This window comes from Trichosurus vulpecula, chromosome 1, assembly GCF_011100635.1.
Source record: "Trichosurus vulpecula isolate mTriVul1 chromosome 1, mTriVul1.pri, whole genome shotgun sequence".
NCBI classification, from domain to species: Eukaryota; Metazoa; Chordata; class Mammalia; order Diprotodontia; family Phalangeridae; genus Trichosurus; species Trichosurus vulpecula.
Genome location: NC_050573.1, coordinates 212,574,709 through 212,588,762, shown reverse-complemented (window position 1 = coordinate 212,588,762; position 14,054 = coordinate 212,574,709). Strand labels below are relative to the sequence as shown.

Genomic DNA, 14,054 nt, shown 5'->3' with positions numbered 1-14,054 from the left:
ACCAGTTTTGAATGCCCCTAACAAATCTGTCACCTAGTCAACATCACTCATCTTTTTCAGCGAGAACCATGAGAGGAGTTGTCAAATATTTTATTAAAATCTCACAACTACAAAATTCTAATATAGCAAGTAGACAATATCATGAGGTAAAGCAAAAAATGTTCATCACATTTTAGTTATGACTCTCCCTGAATTCGGCTCAGTTAGTTCTCAGATATTGGACATAGAGTCCATCACCAGGCCTATAATCCAAATCTTTCAGATTGGGAGGAATTCTCACAGGTTGTGATCTGCTGGCATAATCTCTAAAAACTAAGGTCAGTTATTCTGCCTTCAAGGGTATGGTAATAGAAACAAAGGAGTGGAAACTTCAAGAGCTGATTCCTCAGGAAAGGACAAAGAGAAAGTACCCAAAAACAGCCCCTACATAGTGCTACTAAGCATCATCAAAATGAACTGAGAGTGTTTAACAAAGGGCTGGAAGGTAGGACTCTAGACCTCTCCTATCATCTTGATTCCTCAACATGTCTCATTTCTTCATTCTGAAGTTTCTCTCTGCACATTGGAAGTATAGATAGGTAGCCTATCTATAGTCATGTGGAAAAAGGATAGAGTGCTGGCCTTTTAGTCAGAAAGACCTGAATTCAAATCCAGCCTCGGATATTTACTGGCTGTGTAATCCTGGGCAAGTCACTTAACCACTGTTTGTTTCAGATACTTCAACTGTTAAATGAGGATCATTGTCCCTACTTTCCAGGGTTGTTGTAAGGATCAGACATATATTTGTTAAGCATTTAGCACAGTGCCAGGTAGGTGCTTAAGAAATGTTTGTTCCTCTCCTCCCTTTTCTTTCCCCCCACTTCTCTAACTAGATGGCTTTTCCCAGAACTTCCATTTAAAAAGGTCACCCAGGTTTCTGTCTTACTCATTTCCATACTGCACTTAAGACTACCCCTACTAAGCCCTGAACTGCATGCTTTAGTTTCTCTCCTTACTTTTCAGACTCCTTTTATGTGTTAGAATGTAAGCTCCTTGAGGGCAGGGACTCTCTTCCTACTAGTATTTGTATTCCCAGTGTTTAGCACAACAAGCACTTGCAGGGCAGCAAACATGAATAGGAGAAATGAATATACTTTGATAAAGAAAGATAAATTCTGGATTGTATATAAAGGGTCAACTACCTCTTTTACAAAAGGGAAAGGGAAAATGTACCTATTTTGTTTCTCAAGTTGAAGGCTATTCAAGTTGACTGACCAGAAGGATTTCTAGAAGGCTGTATAAGAGTATCAGAATGAGTGACTTCCAAAATAAAAACATTAGTGAACTAACATATTCTGACAAAAGAATAAGGGATTAAAAATATTAATTATCAGTCCTCTGATCTAAAAACCAAAGAAATATTTCTGTTAATAAAGAGCACTTTAGGAATTATGACTCTTAAGGGTGAATCCGTAACTCTTATTTATTTTTCAAAAGACTTACCTGACATGTTTCATCATCATCATCATTATTATTATCACAACATTCCTTGCCTGAAATTAAAATTTAAATATTTCTTTTGTCTAATCTGAAATTTTTAAAAATTAGCAATTTAAGTCTATACCCAAGAAGGTTACCTTGAGCCATAAGTCGATCTTTCAATTCAGGAATAATAATGTTCGTTGGCATCATATGTGGTGGAACATCAGCACTTTCTAATGAAGATGGCACTAAAGGAACCTAAAAACCCATAAAGAAAAATATGCTTTACTCTTCAATGTGAGAACAAGGATAAGAAATTCAAGACAGTTCACAGAATGACATAATCCAAGAGGTATCAGTGACCTTCAGGGGTCACCTATTTTAAACTGTACCTGACCATAAATCCTTTCAACAATATCCCCAATGGGTAGTCATTTAGCCTCTGCTCTAATTTGTTATTGTTTTTGTTCTGTCATTCAATTATGTCATACTCTACATGACATCTATGGGATTTTCTTGGCAAAGATACTAAGAGTACCATTTCCTTCTCCAGTATGTCCCCATTTTACAGATGAGGAACCGAGGCAAACAGGAATTAAGTGACTGGCCCAGGGTCTCACAGCTAGTAAGTGTCAAAGGTCATATTTGAACTCAGATCTTCCTCACCGCAGGTGTGGTGCTCTATCCAGTGTACCACCTAGCTTCCCTGATCTAACTGGGGAGAACTAACTTAAAACATACCAAGGCAGCTCATTCCACTTTTGAATACCTTTAATTATTAGAAAGTTTTCTCTACAGTCAAGTTGAAATTTCACTTGCAATTTCTACCCACTTTCCTCAGAAGCTAAATGGAGTAAGTCTAATACTTCTGCATAAGAAATCTTCAAATATTTGAAAACACCTATTATGTCCTTCTGCGCTTCTATTCTCTAGTTTTTTCAATGAATCTTTATGTGCACATTATCATTCATCATTTCATAATCTTTCTCATTCTGTTCAACTTGTCTATGTTTTTCCTAAATGCCTAGTACTTGAGCATGGCCAGGCCAAGGCAGAAAAGAGCAGAACTATTAGTTCCCTCCTTTTGAATAAGATGCCTTTTTTCATGTGGCCTAGACCAGAATTAACTTTCTTGGCTTGCAAGTCACATTATTGCTTTATATTGTGCCTGTAATCCAGAAAACTCCATGGATCCCAAATCTTGTCCAGCCATGCCTCTATCATCCTGTATTTATGAAGTTGATTTTTAAAACCCAAGTACAGAACTTTATATTTGCCCTTAATTGATTTTATCTTACTCTATTCAGCCCATAATTTTAGCCTAAGATCTCTTTAGCTCCTGATTCTGTCATTCAGTGTCTTAGTTATATCTTCATGATAAATATCATATACAAATTTGAGAGTCATGGTATATGTGCCTTTATCTAAGTCATTGATAAAAAATGTTGTGCAACAGAAGGCCAAAGAAAGACCCCTCAGAAACTCCAATAAAGATCTTTAATGACTTTTCTTTGCTCTTGATCATTTAACCAGCTCCAAATCCACCTAACAATACCATCACCTAGCCCTTTGTAACAACAATGCTACTTACAGCTACTATGGCTGTGTAAGGCCAACAACAAAACCAACAACACCAGCACACAGGAGGGCTGCTAGCACAGGTTCTTTGATCTGCTTTTCTAAGGAAAGCAACTTTAAAGGATTAACAATCTCACTTTAATTAAACATACATATATCATTCACTTAGTTCAGGGGAAAAAGTCAGCACCGTGAACTTCAGAGGAAACACCAACAGAAATTACAAGCAGGAATTACAAGCAGAGAAAAATAACAAATCAACACACAAGCTTCTAATCATCTTGACCACAGCAATACATACATAGTTATCAGAGAGAGAGGTAGCACCAACATCTGGGTTTTCAAAGCCAGGGGGCTCCTTAATGGCTACCCAGAGTCTTGTCTGGTCAAATCACAAGATACTCTTCCAGTGAGTGAGCGCCAAGCAAAATGCTAACCTCAGAGTATATATATATGCCCTTTTTCAGGGCCGGAGGGCTTCACACCTCTCTGAACTAATTAAGAAAAGGGTGTGGGCCTCCCTACAAACAAAGGCAAGGCTCAATCAAAGGCACTTGGTTGACTTAGCCCCTAAGAAGCACTCCAAAAGAAAAAATAACAAGTCCCACTTTGCTTGCCCTTACACCCTTATTTCTATACCTTAACCACGAGCATAGCAAGAGAGACTTCAGTCAAATACTTTGCTACAATGTAAGTATATTAATGTCTATATCATCCTCCTGATAGTCCAGCCTAATTATACAATCAAAAGAATAAATGAGATTAGTCTGGCATATCCTGTTATTGATAAAGTCATCCTGACTTTTAGCACTCACTATTTTTTCCCTTTTAGCTCTCACATGCCATTACCTTTTGTTCATTTATTAAGAAAGTGAATGACATTTTTTAATTCCAAGAGATCAACCAACTAAGCATTCTACCTTGAAGGCTGTAACAGATCCTCTGCATCTGCAACTACAGTTTATGAAACATGTTACTAGAGTACCATTTCCAATCCCAAAGCAGGAGGGCTCCTGAGGAGCAGTATGAATTGTGATCCCAAGGGATCAGGGACTCTTCCTAGGCAAAGACCAGAGAAAGACCAAGAAAGCAGTGAGCACAAATCACAACACCTTGGAAGAACTGAAAACTTCCAAACTGAAAACTTTCAGAACTAGCCTTGAAAACAGAGGTGTGAAAAAGCCTGAAGCTTGAGACAGCGCTCATCCTCCCATTCCACCATGCTAGGACCAGAGCCCAGCATTAACATAAAGTTTCAAATCAAGAAATAAGGTGGAAAAATGAACAAACAACAACAACAACAACAACAACAACAACAACAACAACACCTGACCAAAGAAAGGTGATAGGGAAAAGCAAGACACAAATTGAAAAGAAGACAATTAAGTTGAAACAGCTAAAAGCAAAATCTTAAAGAAAAAAATGGTAATTGGACATGAGCCCAACAAGAATTATAAGAAAAGCAAATAAAAGTATCTTCAAAATCGTACAAGAGATAGAGAAAAATTTAGGTAAAGAAATGAAAGCAAAGTAAGAACATTATAAAAAGACAACAGACAGCCTGGTAGAAGAGGAACACATTCAAAAAAAATACTGTAGAAAATAACATATTAAAAAGCAGAATTGGCCAAAAGGAAAGAGATATAAAAATTCACTGATGATAATAACTCCTTATAAAGCAGAATTGGCTAAATGGAAAAAAGAGGTACAAAAGCTTACTGAAGAAAATAAGTTGTTAAAAATTAAAATTGGGGAAGTGGAAGCCAATAGCTCAATGAGACATCAAGAAACAATAAAACAAAGTAAAAAAGAATAAAAACTTAGAAGAAAATGTGAAATATCTCATTAGAAAAATAACTGATCTCAAAAACAGATCAGGGAGAGAAAATTTAAGAATTATTGGACTACCAGAAAGTTATGATCAAAGAAAGAGCCTAGACATCATTTTTCAAGAAATTATCAAGAAAAACTGCCCTGATACTCTAGAATCAGAGGATAAAATAGAAATTGAAAGAAGCCAGCAAACATCTCCTGATGATACGATCAGATCTCAAAGATATCCCAAAATGAAAACTCACAGTAATATTATAGCCAAATTTCAGAGCTTCCAAATCAAAGGAAAAATACTTTAAGCAGCCAGAAAGAAACCATTCAAATACCACCGAGTAACAGTTAGGATCATACAAGATTTATCAGCTATCACAAAAAAGGAGTGGAATGCTTAGCATTTGACATTCCAGAAGGTAAAAAAGTGGGAATTATAACCAAGAATAACCTATCCAACAAAACTGAATGTACTGCTTCAAGGGAAAAAATAGACATTTAATGAGATAGAGGACTTTCAAGCATTCTTGATAAAAAAAAAACCAGAGCTGAATAGAAAATCTGACTTTCAAATACAAGACTCAAGCAAAAAAGGTAAAAATGAAAGAGAAATTATAAGGGACTCAATAATGAGGTTAAACAGTTTACTTTTTTATATAGGAAGATGATATATGCTTCTTCTAAGAATTTTATCATTATTAGGACAATTAGCATGATTCTGCATAGATAAGATTGCAGGAGTAAGTCTATTATGTTGGGGTGAGAATAAAAAAAAATGGAAAGGCAAGAAAGAAAGATGTCCTGGAAAAAGGAGGAAGGGAGAGGAAGAATGGGGGAAATTATAATAAAGAAAAGAGTCATGCAACAAAGAACAATTTTAGAGTGGAGGGGAAAGAGGGGGGAAAGGAATACTTAAACCTTATTCTCATCTAAACTGGTTCAACAAGGGAATAATATACACACTTGGCTGGATGTAGAAAGCTATCTTACCCAACAGAGAAGTAGGAGGGGAAAGGGATAAAGGAAAGGAGAGGGGTATAAAAGGTCATAAAAGGGAGAGTGAATAAAAGAAAACAGTAGTCAGAAGCAAAACAGACTTTACAGGAAGAAGAGAAGAGAAAGAGAAGGGAGAGGGAGAGAGGGAGAGACAGAGAGAGAGAGGGAGAGAGGGAGGGAGGGAGGTATAAACAGAAGAAAATAGAATGGAGGGAAATGTAGTTAGTAATCATCAATGCGAGTGAGATGACTTCACCCATAAAACCGAAGTGAGTAACAAATGGATTAGAAACCAGAATCCAACAATTTGTTATTTACAAGAAACTCACTTGAAACAGAAAAACACATAGAGTTAAAATAAAGGGCTGGAAAAGAATCTATCATGCTTCAGCTGAGCTTAAAAAAGAAAGGAGTAGCGATGATGATCTCAAACAAAACAAAAGGAAAAATAATACTAATTAAAAGTGATAAGCAGAGAAACTACTTCTTGCTGAAAGACACCATAAACAATGAAATAATATCAATAAAGAACATATATGCACCAGATGGCATAGGATCCAAATTCTTAAAGTAAAAGTTAAAGTAATTACAGGAGGAAATAGTAAAGCTATACTAGTGGGGGACCCAACTTTTCCCCTATTAGAGCTAAAGTTTACTGCAAAATAGACAAGAGAAATGTCAAGGAAATTAACAGAATGTTAGAAAAGTTAGATTATGATATTTTTCTGGAGAAAATCAAACGGGAATGAAAAGGAATATACCTTTTTAATCAGCTGTGTATGGCACCTTCATAAAAATTGACCATTTATTAGGACACAGAACCCTCACAACCAAATGCAGAAAAGCAGAAATATTAAGTGAACACTTTAAAAATTACAATGCAATAAAAATCATATTTAGTAAGTGGCTATGGAAGCACAGACTAAAAGTGAAATGGAAACTAAACAATCTAATCCTAAAGAAATGAATGGGTCAAAAAAACAGATCATGGGTGGGGGAGGAGGGGGGCAGAGCCAAGATGGTGGCTGGAAAACAGGGCCTTGCGTGAGGTCTCCCCCAGGTCCCTGCAAACACCTATAAAAAATGGCTCAGAACAAATTCTAGAACTGCAGAACCCACGAAACAGCAGAGGGAAGCAGGGCACCAGCCCAGGACAGCCTGGATGGTCGCGGGGTAAGGTCTATCGCACAGAACCGGAAGCGGAGTGAAGCAGCGCCCAGTGTGAGCCATGCCTGAACCAACCAGACCAGGAGCCAGGTGGAACAGGCCCTAGCACCCTGAATCAGTGAGCTGTGGCAGTTACCAGACTTCTCAACCCGCAAACACCAAAGACAACAGGAAAGGTTAGTGGGAAAAAATGCAGGGGACAGAGTGAAAGGAGTTCATGGTTTGGCCACCACACCTGGGGCGGAGGAGGTGATGCAGCTCTGAGGCTGCTTCCAGAAATAGAGCTGCAGTTGCTTCCAGCCCCAGGCCCACCTGGTGGAAGGAATTAAGTGGCAAATCTGAACAGGAGTGCAGAGCCAGCTTAGATCTGAGTCAGGACTGGGTTGGGGGTTCTTGGGGGAGGAGTAGCACTGGTGTGGCAGAACTTGCTGTGTAGAATATCTCTGAAAACAACAGCTCAGCCCCTCAAGCTTGGGACAAAGTACTTCATACTCTACAAGCAGTCATACCCCGACGAAAAACTGAAGGGTCAAATAGTTGGTGGGGAACATGGCCAGGCAGTGAAAACAGACGCAGATTCAGACTCAGACTTTGGAATCTTTCTTTGCTGATAAAGAAGACCAAAACATACAGCCAGAAGAAGTCAACAAAGTCAAAGAGCCTACATCAAAAGCCTCCAACAAAAACATAAACTAGTCTCAGGCCATGGAAGAGCTCAAAAAGGATTTGGAAAAGCAAGTTAGAGAACTAGAGGAAAAATTGGGAAGAGAAAGGAGAGTGACGCGAGAAACCCATGAAGAACAAGTCAAGGACTGGCTAAAGAAGACCCCCAGAAAAACTGAAGAAAATAACACCTTAAAAAATAGAGTAACTCAAATGACAAAAGAGCTCCAAAAAGCCAATGAGGAGAAGAATGTCTTGAAAGGCAGAATTACCCAAATGGAAAAAGAAGTCCAAAAGACCACTGAAGAAAATACCACCTTAAAAATTATAGACTGGAGCAAGTGAAAGCTAGTGACTTTATGAGAAATCAAGATATTGTAAAACAGAACCAAAGGAATGAAAAAATGGAAGACAATATGAAATATCTCATTGGAAAAACCACTGACCTGGAAAATAGATCCAGGAGAGATAATTTAAAAATTATTGGGCTACCTGAAAGCCATGATCAAAAAAAGAGCATAGATATCATCTTTCAAGAAATTATCAAGGAGAACTGACCTGATATTCTAGAACCAGAGGGTAAAACAGAAATTGAAAGAAGCTATCGATTGACTCCTGAAAAAGATCTCAAAAAGAAAACTCCTAGCAATACTGTTGCCAAATTCCAGAGCTCCCAGATCAAGGAGAAAATACTGCAAGCAGCCAGAAAGAAACAATTTGAGTATTGTGGAAACACAATCAGAATAACACAAGATCTAGCAGCTTCTACACTGAGAGATCGAAAGACTTGGAATATGATATTCTGGAGGCCAAGGGAGCTACATACATACATATATATATATATATATATATATATATATATATATATATATATATATATATGTATAGGCAGAGGGCACACGGTGAGTTTCATATGAAGGGATGATATCTAAAAAAAAATCAAATTAAGGGATGAGAGAGGAATATATTGAGAGAGGGAGATAGGGAGAGATAGAATGGGGTAAATTATCTTGCATAAAAGTGTCAAGAAAAAGCAGTTCTGTAGGAAGGGAAGAGGGGGCAGGTGAGGGGGAATGAGTGAATCTTGCTCTCATCAGATTTGACCTGAGGAGGGAATAACATACACACTCAACTGGGTGTCTTACCCCACAGGAAAAAAGGAAGGAGATAATAAAGGGGGGACAATAGAAGGGAGGGCAGATGGGGGAGGAGGTAATCAAGAACAAATATTTTTGAAAAGGGACAGGGTCAAGGGAGAAAACTGAATAAAGGGGGATAGGACAAGAAAGCGCAAAATATAGTTAGTCTTTCACAACATGAGTATTATGGAAGGGTTTTACATAATGATATGCACGTGGCCTATGTTGAATTGCTTGCCCTTCTTAGACAGGGTGGGTGGGGAGGGGAGAGAATTTAGAACTCAAAGTTTTAAAAACAGATGTTCAAAAAACTAAGTTTTTGCATGCAACTACGAAATAAGATATACAGGCAATGGGGCATAGAAAGCTATCTTGCCCTATGAGAAAGTAAGGGAAAAGGGGATGGGAGGGGAGTGGGGTGACAGAAGGGAGAGCTGGCTGGGGAATGGGGCAAGCAGAATATATGCCATCTTGGAGTGGGGGCGGGAGGGTAGAAATGGGGAGAAAATTTGTAATTCAAACTCTTGTGAAAATCAATGCTGAAAATTAAAATGTTAAATAAATTAAAATTTAAAAAATCATAGAAACAATCAATAATTTCATTAAAGAGTATGACAATGACAGAACATTTCAAAATTTGTGGGACATCACAAAAGCAGTACTTAGAGGAATATTTCTATGTCTAACTGCATACATAAATAAAAGAGAAAAAGAGTAAATCAATGAATTGGGCATGAGATTTAAAAAAATTAGAGAAAGAACAAATTAAAAATCTATTAAACACTGGATTGGAAATCCTTTAAATCAAAGGAGAGATTAATAAAACTGAAAATGTAAAAAAAAAACAACTAAACTAACAACAAAACTAGAGGCTGGTTTTATGAAAAAGTCCATAAAATAGATAAACCATTGGTTAATTTCATTAAAAAAAGAAAAAAAACTAATTACTAGTATCAAAAATGAAAAGCGTGAATGTATAACCCATGAAGATGAAATTACAGCAATTATTAAAGTTATTTTGCCCAATTTTATGCCAAAAAAATTGATAATCTAAGTGAAAATGGCTGAATATTTACAAAAATATAAGCTGCCCAGATTAACCAAAAAGGAAACAGAATACTTAAATAAACCTGTCTTAGAAAAGGAAATTGAGGTATATGTAGAGCCTATATCAGACTGCATGCTGTCTTGGGGTGCTAGTAGGGAGGAAAGGAAGGGGAGAAAATTTGGAACTCAAAAACTGGTGGAACTGAGTGTTGTAAACCAAAAATAAAAAAATAAATTTTAAAAAAAAGCTAAAAAAAGAAGAAAGGTTATGGTGCTCTGGGTAGGGAAGAGTTGAGAAATACATGCCATTCCAAAAGTCTCAGTACTGTTTTAAGTTTTAAATATGTTAAATTTTCCTGTATTTGGAAATGGAAATGATGAAAAAGCAGAAAGTTTCAATTAAAAAAACCCTATCAGTGACAGTACCCTTCCCTAGGACAACACAATAATAAAAATTCCTCTCAAGAAAAATAAAGAGAGAGAAATTGAATAAGTCATCAATGAGCTCCCTAAAAAAAATTCTCCATGACCAGACAGATTTACAAGTGCATTCTACCAAACATTTAAGTAAGTATTAATCCTAATACTATATAAACCGTTTTTAAAAATAGGCACATGAATACTACCAAATTCCTTTTATGACAGAAATATGGTTTTGATACTTATATCAGGAAGAGCAAAAACAGAAAAAGAAAACTATAGACAAAATTCCTTAAGGAATATTCATGCATAAATTTTAAATAAAACACAAGCAAGGAGATTATAGCAACATGTAACAAAGATTAAACATATGACTGGGTAGGATTTATACCAGGAATAAAGGGCTGGTTCAACATTAGGAAAACTGTCAGAATAACTGACCCATATCAATTGTATATATTGTGTATAGATGCACAAAAAGCCTTTGACAAAATACAATATCCATTCCTACGAAAAAACGCTAAAAAGTATAGGAATCAATGGAGCCTTTCTTAAAAAAAAATAAGTATCTTTTGCACCTATCCATGCAACTAGGTGGTGCAGTGGATAGAGCACTGGGTTTGGAAGGAGGAAGAATTATCTTCATGAATTCAAATCCTGCCTCAAATATTTTTACTATCTGTGTGAACCTGGCAAGTCACTTAACACCTTCACCTCAGTTCTTCATCTGTAAAAACAAACTAGAGAAGGAAATGGCAAACCATTCCAATATCTTTGAAAAGAAAACACAAAAATGGGTTCACAAAGATTTGGACATGACTGAAACAACTGAACAATAACAAAATATCTATTTAACACCAAAACAATCATTATTCTGCAACAAGAATAAATTTGAAACCTTCCCAATAAGCCCAACAGTGAAGTGATGACTTTCATAATCACCACTATTATTCAATATTTTACTAAAAAGCTAGCTATAGTGATATGACAAGAAAAAGGAATTAGAGGAATAAAAGTAAGCATTACAGAAAGAAAACTCACTCTTTGAGGGGTACACTCACTGAAAGAATGAGGGTAATGAGACTGGGCAAGCCATTGAACACCCCCTCCACCTCCCCTGCTTTGTAATCCAGATAGATGTTGGTACTTCTCTGGTAACTATGAATTGTGATTTGATCAGAGAAGGTCTGTCTGTTGATGTTTGTAATTTCTGTTTGTATTTCCCTTGAAGTTCAGGGGGCCGATCTTTTCCCCTGAAGTAAGTGAATGATATATGTATGTTTGATTAAACTGAGATTGTTAACCACTTAAAGTTGCTTTCCTTAGAAAAGCAGATCGAAGAACCTATGTTAGCAGCCTTCTGTGTGCTGGTTGTTGTTGGTTTTACACAGCCACAGCAGCTGCTAGCAAGATTGTTGCTACAAAATGGCTTAGTTGTGCAGGATCTGAAGATTAAGAGTAAAGTATGGAGTTTTGGGGTACTGAGATAGTGGTTGGATGTGTTATTGGGTTGCTCTTTGTACTTGTGGTGGCTATGGTCCTGTGGAGGCCCAGAGGCTTGAAAGAAACAGTCAAGTAGCAGTGACAGGAATGGTTTCCCTCACCCCCAGAGCAAGGGCCCGGAGAGATAACCTCTCCTGCCCCCTCCCTACCCACTAGCACTCTGGAGAAGACAGGCTGGAGCAGAGGCTATGGGAGAAGAACTAGCACAGGCTTGGGGGAGGTGTGGATGGCCAGAGTCAGGGCTTGAGCTGATAAGCACAGCTCTAGACTGTGCTGAAAGGGTGAATGTCTTGAGATTGTATTGTATGTGGAGTTTTGAAACAGGAGTGGAGAATGGCCTTTGTGCAGATTTAGCAAAAGTGACTGGTGAGGGAAAGAAGAAGTGGACGGTGGCTGCCGACGTATTGACCCAGACAGAGCAGAAGACTGTTTGCATGAGAACTTTGGAAAGATGAGTGCAGTGAGCTGCCTTCAAGCTAGCCTTGGTGAGGTGAGCACAAAGGTGGAGAACCACCTACATTGGGATTCCGGCAGAAGCCAGGAGCCGCCAGTAGGAGCTGGATGACCAGGAACCCAGGAGCTTGAAATTCAGCCCTGGGTTAAGATGGAAATTTTGCAGCAGGGTGATGAGTGTGCTTCTTTGCTGCCTTCCCCTGGGACTGTTTGGGACCCAGGAGTGAGGGGTGGAGTTGACTATGGTAGGTGGGGGGAAGTGCCTTGGAACCCCAAGGACCCCACCCTGTTGGCTTTGTTGCCCAGCCACCCCACAGGACTTGGAAGCAGGGTGCTGGAGCAGCGTGGGAAGAAGGACGTATCCCCAAAAGAACTTTATTTGGACGTTTTTGTTTGGGACTTTGCTAATTAAAGCATGCAGGTACCTGATGGTGCCAGGAGGAAGCCTGCAACAGCAGTGTGGGGAGAAGGACACACTCTCAAGAAGGGCTTTACTTGGACATTCTGTATTGACTAAAGAAACTGTTACTTGCTGTGACCTAGGGGTAGATGGTATATTGTTACTTGCTGTGACCTAGGGGTGGATGGTGTATTGCAAACAAATATTTTGAGGTATGATACTGAATGATATGTTTTGTTATAGTTCCCTGAATATTACTGCAATGAATAATGCTTTTATTTTGTTCCAGGATCCATGGCCATTTAATTTAGATATTGTTAGGCCAAGGATCCTGGAAAGGGATAGATCATGTAATTGTAATCAGGGATGGGCTTTTGCTGTTCTTCTCTTAAATGCCTTTAATGATTCTGGCCTTTGTTTGAATGGGGCTGGTAAAGTGGGATCTTGTCTTGGAATGTTTCTCAGCACTAAGACAACTGGGAGTCACTGATTTGTATATGATGTGGTGCTGGTGGTTGGAGCTTTCCCACACTGATTTCCCACACTCTAAATGGTGAGCCTCAAGTGCCCCAGGACCCTGAGACAGGCACATAAGATCCAAGGTTGGCATCTGACTTTTAGGAGGACACTCACTGAAAGAATGTGGGTGATGAAACTCTGGGCAAGCCGTTGAACCTGCCCTCCTGGCTTTGTAACCCAGATAGATGTTGGTGCTTCTCTGGTAACTATGAAATGTGATTTGATCAGAGAAGGTCTGTCTGTTGATGTTTGTAACTTCTATTTGTATTTGCCTTGAAGTTCAGGGGGTTGATCTTTTCTCTCTGAACTAGGTGAATGATATACATATGTTTGATTAAACTGAGATTGTTAACTCCCCCCTCCCCCCCAAAAAATCCTCACTCTTTGCAGATGATACAATGGTATACTTAGAGACTCCTAGAAAATCAACTACAAAACTAAAATTGAAACAGTGAACAACTTTAGCAAAGTTGCAGGACATAAAATAAATCCATATAAATTATCAGCATTTCTATATACTATCAACAAAACCCAGCAGGAAAAGACAGAAAGAGAAATTCCATTTAAAATAACTATCAATGATATAAAATACTTGGGAGTCTACCTGACAAGACAAAACCAAGGATTACATAAACATAATTACAAAATGCTTCTCACACAGATCTAAACAACTTGAAAAATATTTACTGCTCATGGGTTGGCTGAGCCAATACAATAAAAATGACAATTCTACCTAAGTTAATTTACTTATTCAGTGCTATATGAATCAAACTACCAAAGAATTACTTCACAGTTAGAAAATATAGTAACAAAATTAATCTAGAAGAACAAAAGATCAAAAACATCAAGAAAATCAATGAAAAAAAAATGTCAAGGAAGGAGAC

At 37.9% G+C, this 14,054-nt stretch overlaps 1 protein-coding gene across 1 annotated transcript in view; it reads right to left on the bottom strand.

Moving 5' to 3' along the window:
• Positions 1–14,054, bottom strand: part of RTTN (rotatin) — a 212,488-nt gene that overhangs the window by 55,271 nt on the left and 143,163 nt on the right. The window contains exon 35 of the mRNA XM_036763559.1: positions 1,617–1,719. Within this exon, the coding sequence (XP_036619454.1) occupies positions 1,617–1,719 (103 nt within the window). The remainder of the gene's footprint in view (positions 1–1,616; positions 1,720–14,054) is intronic.